The 19,511-nt window shown below is 29.5% G+C and overlaps 3 protein-coding genes across 9 annotated transcripts in view; 1 reads left to right on the forward strand and 2 right to left on the reverse strand.

Annotated features, from left to right (window-relative positions):
- Nucleotides 1–19,511, forward strand: part of LOC126743117 (semaphorin-1A) — a 628,852-nt gene that overhangs the window by 59,146 nt on the left and 550,195 nt on the right. The gene's annotated exons all lie outside the window — the stretch shown is intronic.
- On the reverse strand, nucleotides 9,923–10,246 carry LOC126743283 (uncharacterized). The gene has a single exon (XM_050450313.1). It carries the CDS (start codon nucleotides 10,244–10,246, stop codon nucleotides 9,923–9,925), a length of 324 nt encoding a protein of 107 aa, XP_050306270.1.
- On the reverse strand, nucleotides 10,243–18,367 carry LOC126743285 (uncharacterized). The gene is made up of 3 exons (XM_050450314.1): nucleotides 18,343–18,367; nucleotides 13,964–14,487; nucleotides 10,243–10,716 (listed from the first exon to the last, which is right to left on the reverse strand). Exons 1-3 carry the CDS (start codon nucleotides 18,365–18,367, stop codon nucleotides 10,243–10,245), a joined length of 1,023 nt encoding a protein of 340 aa, XP_050306271.1.

Here is a 19,511-nt window from a genome sequence, read left to right on the forward strand (position 1 = left end):
GGACAGATGATCGACATTTTATATAGAAGAAGGTCTATTGATAACAATATTTTTATAAATAAAAATACATTTTTCAAAAAATATTTTTTTCTCTCCACCCGGTATATTTTTCAAAAAACGCTGAAATAGGTGTCTAATGAATTTAATTGGAGAACTCGCATACAAATTTTCAAGTCTATAGGTTCCCTGGTTTTTGAGTTATAGTGATTTTCTCAATTTAAAAAAAAAAAAATTAATACATTTTTCAAAAAATATTTTTTTCTCTCCACCCGGTATATTTTTCAAAAAACGCTGAAATAGGTGTCTAATGAATTTAATTGAAGAACTCGCATACAAATTTTCAAGTCTATAGGTTCCCTGGTTTTTGAGTTATAGTGATTTTCTCAATTTAAAAAAAAAAAAATTAATACATTTTTCAAAAAATATTTTTTTCTCTCCATCCGGTATATTTTTCAAAAAACGCTGAAATAGGTGTCTAATAAATTTAATTGGAGAACTCGCATACAAATTTTCAAGTCTATAGGTTCCCTGGTTTTTGAGTTATAGTGATTTTCTCAATTTAAAAAAAAAAAAATTAATACATTTTTCAAAAAATATTTTTTTCTCTCCACCCGGTATATTTTTCAAAAAACGCTGAAATAGGTGTCTAATGAATTTAATTGGAGAACTCGCATACAAATTTTCAAGTCTATAGGTTCTCTAGTTTTTGAGTTATAGTGATTTTCTCAATTTTTTTTGAAAAAAGTTAATACATTTTTCAAAAAATATTTTTTTCTCTCTACCCGGTATATTTTTCAAAAAACGCTAAAATAGGTGTCTAATGAATTTAATTGAAGAACTCGCATACAAATTTTCAAGTCTATAGGTTCCCTGGTTTTTGAGTTATAGTGATTTTCTCAATTTTTTTTTGAAAAAAATTAATACATTTTTCAAAAAATATTTTTTTCTCTTCACCCAGTATATTTTTCAAAAAACGCTGAAATAGGTGTCTAATGAATTTAATTGAAGAACTCGCATACAAATTTTCAAGTCTGTAGGTTCTCTGGTTTTTGAGTTATAGTGATTTTCTCAATTTTTTTTTTGAAAAAAATTAATACATTTTTCAAAAAATATTTTTTTCTCTTCACCCAGTATATTTTTCAAAAAACGCTGAAATAGGTGTCTAATGAATTTAATTGAAGAACTCGCATACAAATTTTCAAGTCTATAGGTTCCCTGGTTTTTGAGTTATAGTGATTTTCTCAATTTAAAAAAAAAAAAATTAATACATTTTTCAAAAAATATTTTTTTCTCTCCACCCGGTATATTTTTCAAAAAACGCTGAAATAGGTGTCTAATAAATTTAATTGGAGAACTCGCATACAAATTTTCAAGTCTGTAGGTTCCCTGGTTTTTGAGTTATAGTGATTTTCTCAATTTAAAAAAAAAAAAATTAATACATTTTTCAAAAAATATTTTTTTCTCTCCACCCGGTATATTTTTCAAAAAACGCTGAAATAGGTGTCTAATGAATTTAATTGGAGAACTCGCATACAAATTTTCAAGTCTATAGGTTCTCTAGTTTTTGAGTTATAGTGATTTTCTCAATTTTTTTTGAAAAAAGTTAATACATTTTTCAAAAAATATTTTTTTCTCTCTACCCGGTATATTTTTCAAAAAACGCTAAAATAGGTGTCTAATGAATTTAATTGAAGAACTCGCATACAAATTTTCAAGTCTATAGGTTCCCTGGTTTTTGAGTTATAGTGATTTTCTCAATTTTTTTTTGAAAAAAATTAATACATTTTTCAAAAAATATTTTTTTCTCTTCACCCAGTATATTTTTCAAAAAACGCTGAAATAGGTGTCTAATGAATTTAATTGAAGAACTCGCATACAAATTTTCAAGTCTGTAGGTTCTCTGGTTTTTGAGTTATAGTGATTTTCTCAATTTTTTTTTGAAAAAAATTAATACATTTTTCAAAAAATATTTTTTTCTCTTCACCCAGTATATTTTTCAAAAAACGCTAAAATAGGTGTCTAATGAATTTAATTGAAGAACTCGCATACAAATTTTCAAGTCTATAGGTTCCCTGGTTTTTGAGTTATAGTGATTTTCTCAATTTTTTTTTGAAAAAAATTAATACATTTTTCAAAAAATATTTTTTTCTCTTCACCCAGTATATTTTTCAAAAAACGCTGAAATAGGTGTCTAATGAATTTAATTGAAGAACTCGCATACAAATTTTCAAGTCTATAGGTTCCCTGGTTTTTGAGTTATAGTGATTTTCTCAATTTTTTTTTGAAAAAAATTAATACATTTTTCAAAAAATATTTTTTTCTCTTCACCCAGTATATTTTTCAAAAAACGCTGAAATAGGTGTCTAATGAATTTAATTGAAGAACTCGCATACAAATTTTCAAGTCTATAGGTTCCCTGGTTTTTGAGTTATAGTGATTTTCTCAATTTAAAAAAAAAAAAAATTAATACATTTTTCAAAAAATATTTTTTTCTCTCTACCCGGTATATTTTTCAAAAAACGCTAAAATAGGTGTCTAATGAATTTAATTGAAGAACTCGCATACAAATTTTCAAGTCTGTAGGTTCTCTGGTTTTTGAGTTATAGTGATTTTCTCAATTTTTTTTGAAAAAAATTAATACATTTTTCAAAAAATATTTTTTTCTCTCCACCCGGTATATTTTTCAAAAAACGCTGAAATAGGTGTCTAATAAATTTAATTGAAGAACTCGCATACAAATTTTCAAGTCTGTAGGTTCCCTGGTTTTTGAGTTATAGTGATTTTCTCAATTTTTTTTGAAAAAAATTAATACATTTTTCAAAAAATATTTTTTTCTCTCCACCCGGTATATTTTTCAAAAAACGCTGAAATAGGTGTCAAATGAATTTAATTGAAGAACTCGCATACAAATTTTCAAGTCTGTAAGTTCCCTGGTTTTTGAGTTATAGTGATTTTCTCAATTTTTTTCGAAAAAAATTAATACATTTTTCAAAAAATATTTTTTTCTCTCCACCCAGTATATTTTTCAAAAAACGCTGAAATAGGTGTCTAATGAATTTAATTGAAGAACTTGCATACAAATTTTCAAGTCTGTAGGTTCCCTGCTTTTTGAGTTATAGTGATTTTCTCAATTTTTTTTGAAAAAAATTAATACATTTTTCAAAAAATATTTTTTCTCTCCACCCGGTATATTTTTCAAAAAACGCTGAAATAGGTGTCTAATGAATTTAATTGAAGAACTCGCATAGAAATTTTCAAGTCTGTAGGTTCCCTGGTTTTTGAGTTATAGTGATTTTCTCAATTTTTTTTGGAAAAAATTAATACATTTTTCAAAAAATATTTTTTTCTCTCCACTTAGTATATTTTTCAAAAAACGCTGAAATAGGTGTCTAATGAATTTAATTGGAGAACTCGCATACAAATTTTCAAGTCTGTAGGTTCCCTGGTTTTTGAGTTATAGTGATTTTCTCAATTTTTTTTGAAAAAAATTAATACATTTTTCAAAAAATATTTTTTTCTCTCCACCCGGTATATTTTTCAAAAAACGCTGAAATAGGTGTCTAATGAATTTAATTGAAGAACTCGCATACAAATTTTCAAGTCTGTAGGTTCTCTGGTTTTTGAGTTATGGTGATTTTCTCAATTTAAGAAAAAAAAAAATTAATTAGATTTTTCAAAAAATATTTTTTTCTCTCCACCCAGTATATTTTTCAAAAAACGCTGAAATAGGTGTCTAATGAATTTAATTGAAGAACTCGCATACAAATTTTCAAGTCTGTAGGTTCCCTGGTTTTTGAGTTATAGTGATTTTCTCAATTTTTTTTTGAAAAAAATTAATACATTTTCCAAAAAAAATTTTTTTTTCTCCACCCGGTATATTTTTCAAAAAACGCTGAAATAGGTGTCTAATGAATTTAATTGAAGAACTCGCATACAAATTTTCAAGTCTGTAGGTTCCCTGGTTTTTGAGTTATAGTGATTTTTTCAATTTTTTTTTGAAAAAAATTAATACATTTTCCAAAAAAAATTTTTTTTTCTCCACCCGGTATATTTTTCAAAAAACGCTGAAATAGGTGTCTAATGAATTTAATTGAAGAACTCGCATACAAATTTTCAAGTCTGTAGGTTCTCTGGTTTTTGGGTTATAGTGATTTTCTCAATTTTTTTTTGAAAAAAATTAATACATTTTTCAAAAAATATTTTTTTCTCTCCACCCGGTATATTTTTCAAAAAACGCTGAAATAGGTGTCTAATGAATTTAAATGGAGAACTCGCATACAAATTTTCAAGTCTGTAGGTTCCCTGGTTTTTGAGTTATAGTGATTTTCTCAATTTTTTTTTTGAAAAAAATTAATACATTTTCCAAAAAATATTTTTTTCTCTCCACCCGGTATATTTTTCAAAAAACGCTGAAATAGGTGTCTAATGAATTTAATTGAAGAACTCGCATACAAATTTTCAAGTCTATAGGTTCCCTGGTTTTTGAGTTATAGTGATTTTCTCAATTTTTTTTGAAAAAAATTAATACATTTTTCAAAAAATATTTTTTTCTCTCCACCCGGTATATTTTTCAAAAAACGCTGAAATAGGTGTCTAATGAATTTAATTGAAGAACTCGCATACAAATTTTCAAGTCTGTAGGTTCCCTGGTTTTTGAGTTATAGTGATTTTCTCAATTTTTTTTTTGAAAAAAATTAATACATTTTCCAAAAAATATTTTTTTTTCTCCACCCGGAATATTTTTCAAAAAACGCTGAAATAGGTGTCTAATGAATTTAATTGAAGAACTCGCATACAAATTTTCAAGTCTGTAGGTTCCCTGGTTTTTGAGTTATAGTGATTTTCTCAATTTTTTTTGAAAAAAATTAATACATTTTTCAAAAAATATTTTTTTCTCTCCACCCGGTATATTTTTCAAAAAACGCTGAAATAGGTGTCTAATGAATTTAATTGAAGAACTCGCATACAAATTTTCAAGTCTGTAGGTTCTCTGGTTTTTGAGTTATAGTGATTTTCTCAATTTTTTTTGAAAAAAATTAATACATTTTTCAAAAAATATTTTTTTCTCTCCACCTGGTATATTTTTCAAAAAACGCTGAAATAGGTGTCTAATGAATTTAATTGGAGAACTCGCATACAAATTTTCAAGTCTGTAGGTTCCCTGGTTTTTGAGTTATAGTGATTTTCTCAATTTTTTTTGAAAAAAATTAATACATTTTTCAAAAAATATTTTTTTCTCTCCACCCGGTATATTTTTCAAAAAACGCTGAAATAGGTGTCTAATGAATTTAATTGAAGAACTCGCATACAAATTTTCAAGTCTGTAGGTTCTCTGGTTTTTGAGTTATGGTGATTTTCTCAATTTAAGAAAAAAAAAATTAATTAGATTTTTCAAAAAATATTTTTTTCTCTCCACCCAGTATATTTTTCAAAAAACGCTGAAATAGGTGTCTAATGAATTTAATTGAAGAACTCGCATACAAATTTTCAAGTCTGTAGGTTCTCTGGTTTTTGAGTTATAGTGATTTTCTCATTTTTTTTTGAAAAAAATTAATACATTTTTCAAAAAATATTTTTTTCTCTCCACCCGGTATATTTTTCAAAAAACGCTGAAATAGGTGTCTAATGAATTTAATTGAAGAACTCGCATACAAATTTTCAAGTCTGTAGGTTCCCTGGTTTTTGAGTTATAGTGATTTTCTCAATTTTTTTTTTGAAAAAAATTAATACATTTTCCAAAAAAAATTTTTTTTTCTCCACCCGGTATATTTTTCAAAAAACGCTGAAATAGGTGTCTAATGAATTTAATTGAAGAACTCGCATACAAATTTTCAAGTCTGTAGGTTCTCTGGTTTTTGGGTTATAGTGATTTTCTCAATTTTTTTTTGAAAAAAATTAATACATTTTTCAAAAAATATTTTTTTCTCTCCACCCGGTATATTTTTCAAAAAACGCTGAAATAGGTGTCTAATGAATTTAAATGGAGAACTCGCATACAAATTTTCAAGTCTGTAGGTTCCCTGGTTTTTGAGTTATAGTGATTTTCTCAATTTTTTTTGAAAAAAATTAATACATTTTTCAAAAAATATTTTTTTCTCTCCACCCGGTATATTTTTCAAAAAACGCTGAAATAGGTGTCTAATGAATTTAATTGAAGAACTCGCATACAAATTTTCAAGTCTGTAGGTTCTCTGGTTTTTGAGTTATAGTGATTTTCTCAATTTTTTTTGAAAAAAATTAATACATTTTTCAAAAAATATTTTTTTCTCTCCACCCGGTATATTTTTCAAAAAACGCTGAAATAGGTGTCTAATGAATTTAATTGAAGAACTCGCATACAAATTTTCAAGTCTATAGGTTCTCTGGTTTTTGAGTTATGGTGATTTTCTCAATTTAAGAAAAAAAAAAATTAATTAGATTTTTCAAAAAATATTTTTTTCTCTCCACCCAGTATATTTTTCAAAAAACGCTGAAATAGGTGTCTAATGAATTTAATTGAAGAACTCGCATACAAATTTTCAAGTCTGTAGGTTCCCTGGTTTTTGAGTTATAGTGATTTTCTCAATTTTTTTTTGAAAAAAATTAATACATTTTCCAAAAAAAATTTTTTTTTCTCCACCCGGTATATTTTTCAAAAAACGCTGAAATAGGTGTCTAATGAATTTAATTGAAGAACTCGCATACAAATTTTCAAGTCTGTAGGTTCCCTGGTTTTTGAGTTATAGTGATTTTTTCAATTTTTTTTGAAAAAAATTAATACATTTTTCTAAAAATATTTTTTTCTCTCCACCCGGTATATTTTTCAAAAAACGCTGAAATAGGTGTCTAATGAATTTAATTGAAGAACTCGCATACAAATTTTCAAGTCTGTAGGTTCCCTGGTTTTTGAGTTATAGTGATTTTCTCAATTTTTTTTGAAAAAAATTAATACATTTTTATAAAAATATTTTTTTTTCTCCACCCGGTATATTTTTTAAAAAACGCTGAAATAGGTGTCTAATGAATTTAAATGAAGAACTCGCATACAAATTTTCAAGTCTGTAGGTTCCCTGGTTTTTGAGTTATAGTGATTTTCTCAATTTTTTTGAAAAAAATAATACATTTTTCAAAAAATATTTTTTTCTCTCCACCCGGTATATTTTTCAAAAAACGCTGAAATAGGTGTCTAATGAATTTAATTGAAGAACTCGCATACAAATTTTCAAGTCTATAGGTTCTCTGGTTTTTGAGTTATAGTGATTTTCTCAATTTTTTTTGAAAAAAATTAATACATTTTTCAAAAAATATTTTTTTCTCTCCACCCGGTATATTTTTCAAAAAACGCTGAAATAGGTGTCTAATGAATTTAAATGAAGAACTCGCATACAAATTTTTAAGTCTGTAGGTTCCCTGGTTTTTGAGTTATAGTGATTTTCTCAATTTTTTTTTGAAAAAAATTAATACATTTTTCAAAAAATATTTTTTTCTCTTCACCCAGTATATTTTTCAAAAAACGCTGAAATAGGTGTCTAATGAATTTAATTGAGGAACTCGCATACAAATTTTCAAGTCTGTAGGTTCCCTGGTTTTTGAGTTATGGTGATTTTCTCAATTTTTTTTGAAAAAAAATAATACATTTTTTAAAAAATATTTTTTTCTCTTCATTCGGTATATTTTTCAAAAAACGCTAAAATACGTGTCTAATAAATTAAATTGAATCTAGCCTTCGTTTTAGTGTAATTTTTTCCATTTTTTAAGTAGGAGCGAGGTAATCCACACAATTATCCAAATAAACAATTAATTCACTATAGAAACTTTAATAAAAAAAATAAACAGAATGCGGAGTAAAAACGTCTCTATAATCTGCATAATCCGGCCCTGGCCTTGTAGGGTCCTTACTCCCAGTAAAGGGAGAGGAGAATCCGCAATGTAACTGTGCTATGCTCTCTCCTATGAATGGCTTTTACAGTTTCGGGATCAATAGGGAAAGTCCAGCGCTAAGCGTCGGCAGTGGCGCGCGCCCTCCTTCGCCCGCCACTGTCACTTTCTTGTTTCTCATTAATCAATTCATGGAAAGTCTCGTCGTTTCGTTTTCTGATGTAATTTTTCCATTGTGACCAGCGGAAATTCAATATATATTGTATATATTAAGACAGCTACAATAATATATCCTTTCCTCCCATACAAACGCGATCCGTTATAAATCGCTTAAAAGACATTTTCGAAAAATTGATTCCGATTGAGTTATCTTATAAAAACCCTTTTACAACCATATTACAAGCACTTTTATCTATAATGGTCGTATTAGGCTGCCATGCCGAGGGCGTCCAAAAAACGAACTGATTTTATTTGGTTAATTCGACAGCCGATTGTATCTCGTTCTATATAAGTACCATTAGCCTGATTGGTACGTTCGGGTTATTTAGAGATTTCTAGTTAAGATATCGGGCGAGGAATTGGATTTTTAAATTTATTCTTGTGTCACAATGGCTTTCTTGCAGTTTCCCATCGGCCAATTCGGGCAATTTCCAACTGTTATTCCCTCAATTGTACCGGAAAAACGCTTCATCCCCATAAGGGGTTTATTAGAATTTTATTATGTTAATAATCGCGTTAGTTGCCATATTATACGTTATAATTGTTACGTGTTATTACAAAAAAGTGTGACAGAATCTTAGAAATTATTTTTGAAAAATTTTGATAAATTAGTGGCGTTTTTAAAACTTGATTGATGCGCAACTGAGCCTCCCTATAACCCTTTTAAAGTGTCATCAACAAATACTTGCATTTTACAATAATATATCAACAATATTAATAAATCAGATGTATAAATTATGAAAAGCAAAGTGGTTTGAATCTTGAGAGACACCACAAGTAATATTTATTTGCTCTGTTGGTTAAATATGATTGCAAAAGACAAAAAGAATCATTGTTAAATCAAACAAACTATTTGAGTTTAGCCAGTAACAAAATCATGATTGATGGTGTCAAATGCCTTTTAAAAATACCAAAAAACTATTCATATTCTTATCTCAAACTTTCATTACGTGATCTGTAACATTAGACAATGTGACTGAAGTATTAACATTTTTCCTAAAGCCACTCTGTGTGACAGGAATTAAATTAGTATAAGCACATAATAAAGTATAAAATAGGGAAAAGTGTTACGTCATTATAAAATCGTACAACACACACAATACAAATAAAAATTGAGAAGAGTACAGGAAAGTACAGAAACACTCATCAACTCATAACTGACTTGTGGGATGATAATTTATGAATAGTTCGAATTGGCATCGCTGTTAACCGAGCTTGATGTAGTCAAGAAAATGAGGATAAATCATAGGACTGTCAAAATTGTCAAAGACCAAACATTAAAAATTGTCAACTTGGAAGAAGATATAACTACTAGATTATAATGAAAAAACGTCAGGACTGTCATACTTAACAAATATTATCACTGCCATCTATGTATTATTTTTAACATCGAGGCAAACAAACAGTTACTTACATGAATGTGAGTGATGTGAAACCTGTCATGATTGTCAAATCTCATTACAGCTGTTTTTTTTAACTCTGCAAAATCACTGTTTTTCGTTCACAATATCCAATATAAAAGCACTGTTTTTGTATTAAATATGTGTTAATATACATACATATAACTATATAAAATTTAAATAAACAAACTGTGTTATTAGATTAGAAATTAACGACGAAACCAGCTGATATTCATGCGTAGTATTTTGGAATAAACCATGATTTTTGAAAACAATTTTTTACTGGTAAGTTGTGTACTGGTGGGTGGGGGGTTAAGGGTATTAATGAAAAACGTTTTTTTTTGCAGAAAATAATTGCCTGAGAAAAAAGAGGTTTTTAAGATTATCTTCTTTCTTCTCTAGCCTGTATCTATCCACTCCTGAATGTAGGCCTCTTCCAGTGCTTTCTATGTTTGTCTATCTAGGGCAGTTTGGAGCCAGTTTCTCCCTGCTATTCGTTGGATGTCGTCCCGCATTTCTTTTTGTGGCTCTTGGCTCATTTTGCACAATTGCATCATTTTGTTAGTCCATCTAGATGGGTCTTGCCTTGCAACGTGACCTGCCCATCTCCATTTTAGTTCGGCTACTCTTCTCATAACATCCGTTACCTTTGTCCTTCTTCGAATCTCATCGTTTCTAATGTGGTCTCTTAAGCTAGTTCCCAGCATGGCGCGCTCCATGGCTCTCTGGGTTGCTCTGAGTCTTTCTGCGCTCCTCTTTGTCAGTGTCATCGTCTCGAGTCCATATATACTGTAACGGGTAATATGCCAGCCTCGTAGACTTTCCGCTTAAGATTAATTGGGATGCTTTGGGATTTTAAAATGTATCCTAGTCTTCCGAATGCTGCCCAGCTAAGTCTTGTTCTCCGGGATATTTCGGCTGTTTGGTTTTGTTTTCCCAGTCTGACTGCGTGGCCCAGGTATATGTATTCCTCGACGTTTTCGAGAGCGTGGCCTTCTATAGTTATTACTGTTTGTTCGTTGGTCATTATTTTGGTTTTGTTTAGATTCATCTTGGGTCCGATTTGTTTTGATGTTTCTTGCAGTTCTTCCAACATATCTTTTAGCTCGCTGATGTCATCACTAATGACATCAATATCATCAGCAAATCGAAGGTGACTTAGTCGAGTTCCATCTACGTTGATACCTTTATTTCCCCATGGCAGCTTTTTAAACGAGCTTTCCAGTGCTATCATGAAGAGCTTAGGGGATATACACTCTTAAAAATAGGTGAATAAAAATTCAACAATTGTATAGATTTTACATACAATTTGATTCTGGAAATGGTACAGAATCAATTTGTGTAGAATTTCTCTATGCTATTGTGTTTAAACAACTGTGGTTCTATAATCAACAAATTATGTATCAATTTGATTTATTTTATTGTATATATAGTACACTATTTGTGTACTTAAATTCGACAATATTTTATATTTATTTAATATAATTGTTCAGTAAATAAGCAAACTCTTAGTGTTTTTTTAACATGGTATGTACAGGAAAAAAACACAATTTGTGCATTTTAAATACATGTTAGTGTAGGTTGTTTTTACAATATATTTTATTTTCTTTCATTTGAACTATAAAATTTTATTACAAATTGTGTATAATAATACTATATATTGTTTTATAAATTTAAATATAGTGTAGGTTACTTATTTTAGGGTTGTATATCAAATTAACATAAGAATTGGAGTTTTTTATTACAATGTTTTATATTTATATTCATACAAATTTAAAAATAATCAATATATTTGTATAAAAAAAATAAACAAATTGTTTAAACATTTAAAAGACATTTTAAAGAATTTCGTCATAAATCTGTGAAATAATAAATTCTAGGGCGCCTGGAAAAAACAGGATAGGTCATAATTTGATTAAAATAAAATAAGTCTTGTAAAAAATGGGAAATAAGTGAGGCCCAACGTTTGGTAAGAAAAGTAGTCATATTAGAAAAATACAGATTGAATATGTATTTTCCTAATTTGACTTATTTTCTTTTTATCAAACGTTAGACCCTACTTTTTCCCATCGTGTTACTTAATTTACTTATTTAATTTTAAGCAAATTATGACTTTTTTCCATATTGACTGTTTTTCCCAAGTACTCTAACATTTATGTTTTATAAAAATTTTAGTTGCATAGGTAGGGTAAAAAAATTCAATTGTTTTAAAAAAACATTTTTTTATTTAAATACCTTTTAAAAAAGTACACATAATCTGTACAACAAAACAAAAAAACTTTAGTAGTAGTATTACAAATACACATTAGGAACGCAAATAGGAACTTAAGAACTTATTTTAAATAAGGCTAATAAACACATACATTTATGTACAGGGTAATTTTTTATATTTGCGTGCCCATAAACAGGGGTAATGTAAGTGATAGAGAAAAACTTTTTATACAAAAGTTGCGTACTTTTTTCCGTATTATCTTTTAGATTTGTAAAAAAAAACAAAAATTAAAATCAGGGAAAAAAGATCTTTCGATTTGGCAGAAAATATATAGAGTTTCATTTAAAAAAATCAACTTGCTATTGTTTTATCGACTTTGCTACGCGCTTTTGTTTTTTTTACAACTCTAAAAGATAATACGGAAAAAAGTACGCAACTTTTGTATAAAAAGTTTTTCTCTATCACTATTATTAACCTTTGTATATGGGCTCGCAAATATAAAAAATGACCCTGTACATATGTATGTATGTAGTTACTTAACATCTACAGTATATCAGGCGGGTAATTGTTAACAAAACAACAATCATTTACTGCTATCAATTTTTTTAACACATGGTGTGGAAAATTGCACTTTTCATAACTTAAGGAGGCTTTAGAGCTAATTCTGTTAAAAATAGAAAAAATCTTAGACATCATTTAAAAAGTTTAAATTAAAAAGTGCCATTTTCAACACCTTATATTAAAAAAATAGTTAACAAGTATGACATTATGATACATGAACATTTTTAACATTTTATGTAGAATTTAAAAATGTGTTGACTATAGGGTGGTTCGTTTACAATAACTAAGGTTTTGGCATGTTTACATATACCGGATTTTCATATCCCATGGAAATCAAAATGATTGAATGATGATCGTTTTAAATCGTCCTTCATCAATTTGTTTCAAAATCACTTAATAAAAATAAATGACACAACAAAACGAAAAAAACTTAAAAGAAAATAGAAATGCCTAATAGGCACGTAATTAGGAACTTAATGAAAATTCTTATGTAGGTACATACCTACATATTAACAACATATAGTTTTAAGCTAAGGGTTTTATTTACAGGTACATAACTACAGGTATATATAGGTACATAGCAGGTACTTATCCATTCTATAAGTAAAGTTATCAGTTATCACTGAAAAACTAAATGGGTACCAGCTACCTGGCTAAACATTAAAATATCCAGTAAATTCCAAAGTATACAGTAAGTAAATGCAAAAAAAATATGGTGCTTACCTAATTACCTACCTACAAACTGCTTCTGGAGTTGGTCCAATAAACCCCGCTCCTTAAGTTTATCTTCAACGAATATATCCATTTTTTTCTTATGCAATTTTAACACTTAACGAAACGAAAAAACCTTAAAACGAATTAATGCCATGCCGGCCGGTTGATTGAAGGACTGAAGAATGAACAGTTGAACACCTGTGGCACTGGGAATTATAGCAATGCTGCCAAATCAAATTTATCTTAAAGATTACACCGCCAATTAAAAAAGTTACGTTTCCTTTTTCCTTACGCGTGTTATTATCACGATGTTATTTAAATAAATAAAATTGGAACTTATGCTGATTGGGCTTATTTTTAAATATCCTATTAAATCATTTTCAATTAACAACTTTAAATCGACTGCAAATTTTGATGCATACCTTTACAACTGTTTAATATTGAATGCGGCAAGGGCGTCGGGCGCGTCCTCCTTTATACACAATTGTGTATTATATCTACACAATACATGTTTTAAAATTCAATAATTGTGAAGGGCTATTAGCAAGAATCTTTTTTATTCTACACAATTGTAAATAAAATCAACACAAGCCAGAATAAAAAATTAATTAAAAATTGTAGTAAAAATATACTTGGTTATTAGATTTTTTACCAAACTGCATTGGATTAAAAAAAAAAAATGTGGAATATTTATACACATTATTTTAATAATTAATATCCACTTATGGGGTATTAATTTAATATGCAATAATTGTATGAAATATACACATTAAAACATATACGAAAATGCCTGAGAATTTTTATACAGAACTGTGAGATATTATCTAACAATTGTGTATTAAAATTAAACATTTTTTTTTACGCAACAAAATGTGAAAAAATCCATCGGGATTTTTCTGTGTGTAGTATCTCCTTGGCGGACCCCCTTTTCTATCTTGATCTTATTTGTTGATTGTTCTTCTTGTTTTATAAGTTTGGAGTATCTTGTGTCAATTCTTGCCTCGTCCATTGCGTTCAGGACAGCCCAGGTCTCAACAGAATCGAACGCCTTCTCGTAATCTCGTAATATGTTATACTCGGAGCATTTCTCTATTAGAGTACGGACGGTTTGTAGACGGTCATTTGTACTAAATTTCTTCCTGAATCCTGCTTGCTCGACTGGTTGATAGAAGTCAAGTTTATTTGTCAGCCGGTTGGTCAAAACTTTTGTGAGAAGCTTGTACAAGTGTGAAAGAAGACTGATCGGTCGATAGTTTGCAATATTGGTGTTGTCCCCTATTTTGAAGATTAAAACAACCTCGGCATTTTGCCAAGATTCCGGTATTTTCTCTTCGCTAATACATTTGTTTAAAAGGAGACAATCCATTTGTTTCAGGGCCTTTCTTAGTTCGCTTCTTTTTACTTCTGGTATATCTTCGGATCCAACGTTCCGAATTTCTTGCCAGGCGATGTTTGGTGTAGGCAGGGTTGATGTATACAAGTCCTTGTAGAAGTCTTGAATGACATTTATTACACCTTGTCTATCTGTAACCGTTTCCCCATTTTTACTTTTTATTTTAAAAAGTGTTTTAAGATTAAACTAATAGCTTTAGCTGAATAGTTTAAAATTATAGGTGATAAAAAAATCTATAGTTATTGCATCTATCTCACATTACCTGACGGTGTTCGAGTAAAACGTGAAAAAACTCTATTTTATTCCTCGAAATCAAGGCATATCGTGAAATAAATAACTGTTATTCGTCCATGTTATCCAATCTAATAACGCTGCTTTTATACTAAATATTTATATATAAACTTATATCAAAAATTCAAATAAACAGTGTTAATAAAATAAATATTGAATATATATTTTCTGCAAAAACAGTGTTTTTCATCAACAACCCTTACCCCCCCCCACCCACCCCAAACATTTACCCAGTAAATGTTTTTTTTGAAAAATCAGCGTTTTTCGTTCATAATATCCAATCTAGTACCGCTGTTTTTATAGTAAATTTATATTATATCTAACTTAAATAAACAGTTATTAAATTACTCTACACTTATTTTTTTATTGCTCGCTATTTTTTCATATATTTTCTTTCTCTTATACGTTATTATATCGTTCGTTTTACCACTCTTCATTTCATTAATCTAATCTTATTATAAATTGAATTTTAGTTCAAAGTACAATCAACGTTCTTACAGTAACTTGTGTTGCTTTTCTAAGGATATGAGTCCATTAACAATTAAATAACTCAGAAAGTTGTTACGTTATTTGCACATTATTGGTACACGAATATTCAAAAATGTTTATGCTATAACATTTCACAATAACTCAAAATGTTTTGACAATAAGTTTTTGAGTTATCGAGATGTTTACACGAGGTTTCTGAGTTATTTGTGTAAGATTTCCAAAGACTGGACCTCATTAAAAGTCAAATAACTTAGAATGTTTTTAAGTTATTTTAACATTGTTGGTACATAAATGTTCAAGAATGTTTATTCTATAATTTTTCCTGATAACTCAAAGGGTTTTGATAAGAATTTTTTAAGTTATAATGTCTTCTACATGAGATTTGTCAGTTATTTGTGTTGGCTGTCCAAGGATATGACTATTATTAAAAGTCAAATAACTTGGAAAGTTTTTAAGTTATTTTCACATTATTGGTACATAAATGTTCACTCTATAATTTTTCAAAACACATCAAAATGTTTTGACAGGCAGTTTTTGAGTCATCAAGGTTCTTACATGAGATTACTCAGCTATTTGTGTTAGGTACCCAAAGATGTGACTACCATTACGAGTGAAATAACTCAAAAAGTTTTTCAGTTATTTGGACAATTTTTTAACTAAATTATATAAACACCATAAAACTATACATTTTTATAAAAACTTGAAATATTTTGACCCGTAGCATTTAAGTTTTTAAGGATTTTTCCATTCGGACTGGGTTGTTCTATTAGAAGGATTGTTTTCTTTATCAAATAAATTCTGAATAAACATTCACTTTAAACTAAAACTAAGTTTTCCTACCAAAGGATGTCTAATATGTTCCGAATCGATCACGAACGATGACGAACAGAGAAAACAAGACGTTTCACTTTTTTCGCGGAAAATAGCTTTTCTAACTTCATTACGTCGCTCCTAGCAAACAAAAATGAATTTCCTATCAAAACGAAATTACACTCTATTACCAGAGGCGCTCCTGGTAACTTTATAGAGAAACAAGTAAAAGTTTTTAAAAAGGGGTTGGAGGAGGAACAAGGGGAGGAATTAGCTGAATATGCCAGTCACGTTTAAAAATTCAACGAGATTAAACTGAGAGAGCACCAAAAATGTCAAAAGCAATTTTACTATTAAGGGAAACTAATATTGAGAGTATCAGATTTCTCCCTTTCTTATTATAACTAACATTATCGTTGCCCCATAGTGAGCACGGAAGAATCTATTAGCAGCTCCTCGATCCCCTATAAAATGCCCTTTTTTCACGCAACAATGCGTCAGAATGGGATAACGCTACTTAACAAAAATGTCTCGTTGTGACAAAGTGTATGTACACACCACGAGTTTACTTATATTGTTACCTAACCCCCAATGGACTCCTAATGGTTCGTATACCGTCGTGTTACTACCCTTAATTTACAGGGGTGGAATATGGGGTCATTTTCGTTATGAAAATATTAGGGTGACGTGCATTTTTAAATTCTTTTTTTTTATGACTCACAACCTTGGAAATTCAAAAAAAAAATTCTTGAGATTAAGGTAGAGGCGAAAGGTCAATATTGTCATAGTTGTCAAATATCTATGTTAAACAAGCATCAATGTAATTAGACGGTTGCTAATAGGGATATAGGAAACGCCAAATATCTTAATTGTCAAAAATCGTCAGTGTATAGGGTGTCCCAAATTCGAGGGTGACCATTGGAATCTCGGAAACCGTAAGAGTTACAGGGTCGGAGGCAAAGTTGCGCAATTTAGAGCTTAATAAAATGACGTTTAAAAAAATCTTAAAATTCCGGAGTTATCCGAAAAAAATCGAAAATTGTCAAAATCGTTTTTACTTTCTACCGACTTTATTTAAAAAGACAAATCATAGATGGCAGTAATGATATTTGACAACTATGACAAATTTTGAATTACCAGATTTGACGTTTTAATACAGGCCTAATCAATCTCAGTAGGCAACGAGAAGTTTTGTGAAATATGATAGTATTGACATTTGACATAATCGATCTCAGTTAATAATAATTTGCTTCTTCTGATAATTTTGACGTCATTTTCTTTTTCTTACATGGATCCGTGTCTGTGTACTGTTTGACGTTTCTCTTTCTTCTTAACTTCATGAACCTTATTAATTTAGGTTATGACAGTTTTGACATTTGACGTTTCCTCTCCGTCTAACCCTACTCATTTTTTTAAATAGAAACTGGTATTATTCATGGTCGACGTTTAACAAGAATAACAGTTGTGACGTTAATCCTATCCTTAAATCCCAAGTGTGATAATTGTTGACAATTATGACAGTTCCAAAGTTTGACATTTCTTATATTTACCAACTGCTTATTTGCGTTGTTAAATAAAACCCATAAATGACAGTGATGATAATATCTGATGTTTGATAAAGATGACAGCTCTACAGGTTGACGTAATCAATCTAAGTTGACAATCATTTGCTTCATTTGACAATTGATGATTATGTAATTTTTGACGTCTCTTCTTCTTAATTATATTATCGTTTTCCAACTCGTTTGTATTTCATAATGTTCATTAATGTTTTAAAATTTATAACAATTCTAGTCTTTGATGTTTAACAAGTATATCAGCTGTAAAGTTTAACGTTAACCCTTTTTCTTCTTAACATTGAAGCTAGTCATATCCTCATTAATTTAGGAGTGATGTGTGATGATTTTTGACAATTATGACAGTGCCAACATTTGACGTTTCCTAGATCCATCTAGTAAATGTTGCTTAAAAACAATCATAGGTGGCAGTGATGATAATTAAAAACTATGACTAAGGCGGTTAAACTTAATAAAATTTTATAAGAACTTTTTAAAAATTAGAAAATCCAATGCGGGCCCATAAGAAAAAATAAAGTTGATGATGATCGAAAAAAAAAAACGAAACGTCTGATTATTTTTTTTTGCGTCATGTTGTAGAGCCTAAAAACTGCAATGAAAAATTGTTTTTAGTTCTCCGATATCTCTTTAAATAAAATCTGTAAAGGGTAAAAACGATTTTGACAGTATCCGGAATTTTTAAATTTTTTAAACGTCATTTTATTAAGCTCCAAATTGCGCAACTTTGTCTCCATTTAACCGACCCAGATCTCAATGGTTACTGTTTACATTTATGGAGTTAAAGTGTAGGTCCAACGTCAAACTTCACAGCTGTCTTACTTGTCAAACATCCAAAGTCTAGCATTGTCAAACACGTAATTGCAAAGGTCCAAACAGGCAAATGTTTGTCAACTTAGATCGACTACGTTAAATGTTCGTCACCGTCTTAAGGGGCAAATCTGTCATAGTTGTCAAATATCATCATTTAGATGTATGATTTTTTTAAATCATTAACGTCTTGCTGCCAACTCGTTTGATGATACCCACGAAACTTAGGAGAAGGAGAAACAACAAAACTCATTACTGCCATCTATCATAATTGGACAATCGTCGACAAATGAGAAATCGTTTTATATCATAAATGGACAATCCTATACTGACTCATAAGATAATCTCAGGCGCACCTTGGACACAACTGAGATATTATACGATCTCACCCGTCGGGAGCGGCTCCTATTCGTGTAGGAGTCTATAAACGATTTTGACAGTTTTGTGGCACCGCATAAAACTGGGTACCACCTCGTAAACGTAATAAACTACACACGTAGACTTGTGTGTGTATGTCTGCTTAATAAAAAATGCGACGCCGTATAAGGAAATGCAAATGAAGAGTGACTGAGCGTTGGGTTTATGAGGTGAAAGACCCTTATTAAGTTAGGAGAGATGCACTGAGAAATTGGTGTGAATTAAAGTGAGTGCCTCCCTTAAAAATAAATCTTACCATGAGTTTGAGATCTGAATGTTTAAAACTGTTTGTTCTATTACATCTTTCAATAACTCAAAAAATTTTAGTAAGAGACTCGAGATCGAGGTTTTTACGTGAGTTTCCTCACGAACATTGCTACACGAACGTTCAAAAATGTAGATGGCAATGATGTTTTTTGACCACTATGGCAGATTTTGAATTACCACGTTTGACGTTTTAATACGGGCCAAATCATTGTCAATAGGGAGTGTGATAAGTTTTGACAAATATGACAGTTCTATAACGTTTGACGTTCCTCCTTTTTCCTAATTTCATGGACTTTTATAGTTAGTGATAATATAATAATTATAAAAATGTTGACATGAAGTTTCTCCTTAACTTTCCTTAACCGCATGGGCCTATTAATTTTTTCAAAATAAGAACTGTTTATTTGTTTGTTTTGGTCGATGTTTACCAATTATGACATTTTATGTTTGACAAGAATGACAAACATCAAATATAAAGTTTGACGTTAGTCCTGTGT

Source organism: Anthonomus grandis, chromosome 12, assembly GCF_022605725.1.
Source record: "Anthonomus grandis grandis chromosome 12, icAntGran1.3, whole genome shotgun sequence".
Lineage (NCBI taxonomy): Eukaryota > Metazoa > Arthropoda > Insecta > Coleoptera > Curculionidae > Anthonomus > Anthonomus grandis.

What these genes read in the sequence shown, in the direction of transcription:
- LOC126743285 (XM_050450314.1), bottom strand. Translation starts at nt 18,367, where the DNA reads ATGCTAGACTTTGGATGTTTGACAA. An exon ending in AGACTTTGGATGTTTGACAA is followed by an intron (nt 14,488 to 18,342) that starts GTAAGACAGCTG and finishes AAACGGTTACAG; the next exon opens with ATAGACAAGGTGTAATAAAT. An exon ending in TCCTGAACGCAATGGACGAG is followed by an intron (nt 10,717 to 13,963) that starts GCAAGAATTGAC and finishes ATATCCCCTAAG; the next exon opens with CTCTTCATGATAGCACTGGA.
- LOC126743283 (XM_050450313.1), bottom strand. Translation starts at nt 10,246, where the DNA reads ATGACACTGACAAAGAGGAGCGCAGAAAGACTCAGAGCAACCCAGAGA.